The sequence below is a fragment of the Acyrthosiphon pisum genome, chromosome A2, assembly GCF_005508785.2.
Source record: "Acyrthosiphon pisum isolate AL4f chromosome A2, pea_aphid_22Mar2018_4r6ur, whole genome shotgun sequence".
Lineage (NCBI taxonomy): Eukaryota > Metazoa > Arthropoda > Insecta > Hemiptera > Aphididae > Acyrthosiphon > Acyrthosiphon pisum.
Genome location: NC_042495.1, coordinates 67758825 through 67760243, shown reverse-complemented (window position 1 = coordinate 67760243; position 1419 = coordinate 67758825). Strand labels below are relative to the sequence as shown.

The window sequence follows — 1419 nt, the reverse complement described above, 5'->3', positions numbered from 1 at the left end:
TTAATATGCGATTCCTTTGCTGTCTCGCTCCATCTTGGGCTCTAAATGTGTATATATTCTGTTCACGCACCACTCTTGTTCTCAAAATGTTTTGTCGCAGACGTTCATCACGCTGCTCTCTAGATTCTTGTGCACAACTCTGTGCTGCCCTGATTCTTTGAGCTGCGTTTCTTGCAACAATTTCTTTAGCCGATTCATGATGTCTTACAACACGTTTGCGTCGTGCCTCATTGCTATACGCATTGTCGAGGTTAGACTTTTTTGGCGGCATTTTACTAAAAACAAATGTGAATCATAAAATATCTGTTTATAGTTTGTTTTTTCCCGTGGCAACGACTTAAATGTTCACTATAATTCTGTATTGAAATTTATAGAACGAATCATTTTATACGACGTCACTCATGGCAACCATTTAAAAACAAAAATTTCGATCTGAAATCTCAAAATTCCCGTTTTAGCACCTACCGGGGTTGCTCCTCTCACGATGAAAACTATCCTATCTTTTAAGTTGGACCAAATAACACACGGTGTAAAAAATTTCATCAAAATCGGTTAAGTGGTTTAGGAGTCCATTGAGGACAAACATTGTGACACGAGATTTATATATATTAAGATATATAAAATACTTAGGTATATCGGTGCTTTTATTTGTTGGCAGGCTGAAGAAGGCGTTTTAAAAAAAGTTATTGCAAATGTACACCCTGCACCCTCAAATGACGCCCCTGGTTATAAGTTAGAAACATAGGCGTGTTTACGGGAGGGGCCTGGTGGGCACTGGCCCCCCCGGCAGACTGTGCCTCAAACAAAATAGCTAGGATAAAAAAAAGTCGTACGGTACCCTGCAAGTACCTATAGATTTTAATTTATTGTAATTTATTTAGTTACGCATTTATTAATTAGTGGTTATATTATCATCATATACAATTTTTTTTTTTTTTTTTATTGAAAAAAATCTACAATCTATACATTTATTTTTGTACAATAAGTAGGTTTGATACGTTAATAATAAAAGGTTAACATGAATCGTGAGATTAGGGAGTGGTAACACACCATAGTATTATACCTAATAATTATATAATGCATAAGTACTTTATTTTTATCAACAATTTACTTCATTATGTATCTGTTTTTAATTTAGTTTTAAATGTATTTTTATTGTTTTGACAAAGTTTATACTTTTTGAACTTAATTAAAAAATATTCCTACCATTGTGAATTTTTTAACATAAAAAATGAATGTTTCTTCATTTCTAAAAAAAATAGGTCTCACATTTTAAAAATTTGTTGTGCCCCCTCGGCCACCAAAGTCTGAACACGCCTATGGTTAGAAACCTAGATTACTATTTACTAACCTATAAGTTATATGCTTTAACAACATATATTTTTAATTAATAAGATTAGATTAGGTTAGTAACTAGGC

The 1419-nt window shown here is 32.9% G+C and overlaps 1 protein-coding gene across 1 annotated transcript in view; it reads right to left on the bottom strand.

Annotated features, from left to right (window-relative positions):
* Window positions 1-271, bottom strand: part of LOC107883042 — a 4481-nt gene extending 4210 nt beyond the window's left edge. The window contains exon 1 of the mRNA XM_029489974.1: window positions 103-271. Within this exon, the coding sequence (XP_029345834.1) occupies window positions 103-271 (169 nt within the window). The remainder of the gene's footprint in view (window positions 1-102) is intronic.
* Window positions 272-1419: the final 1148 nt, after the last annotated feature.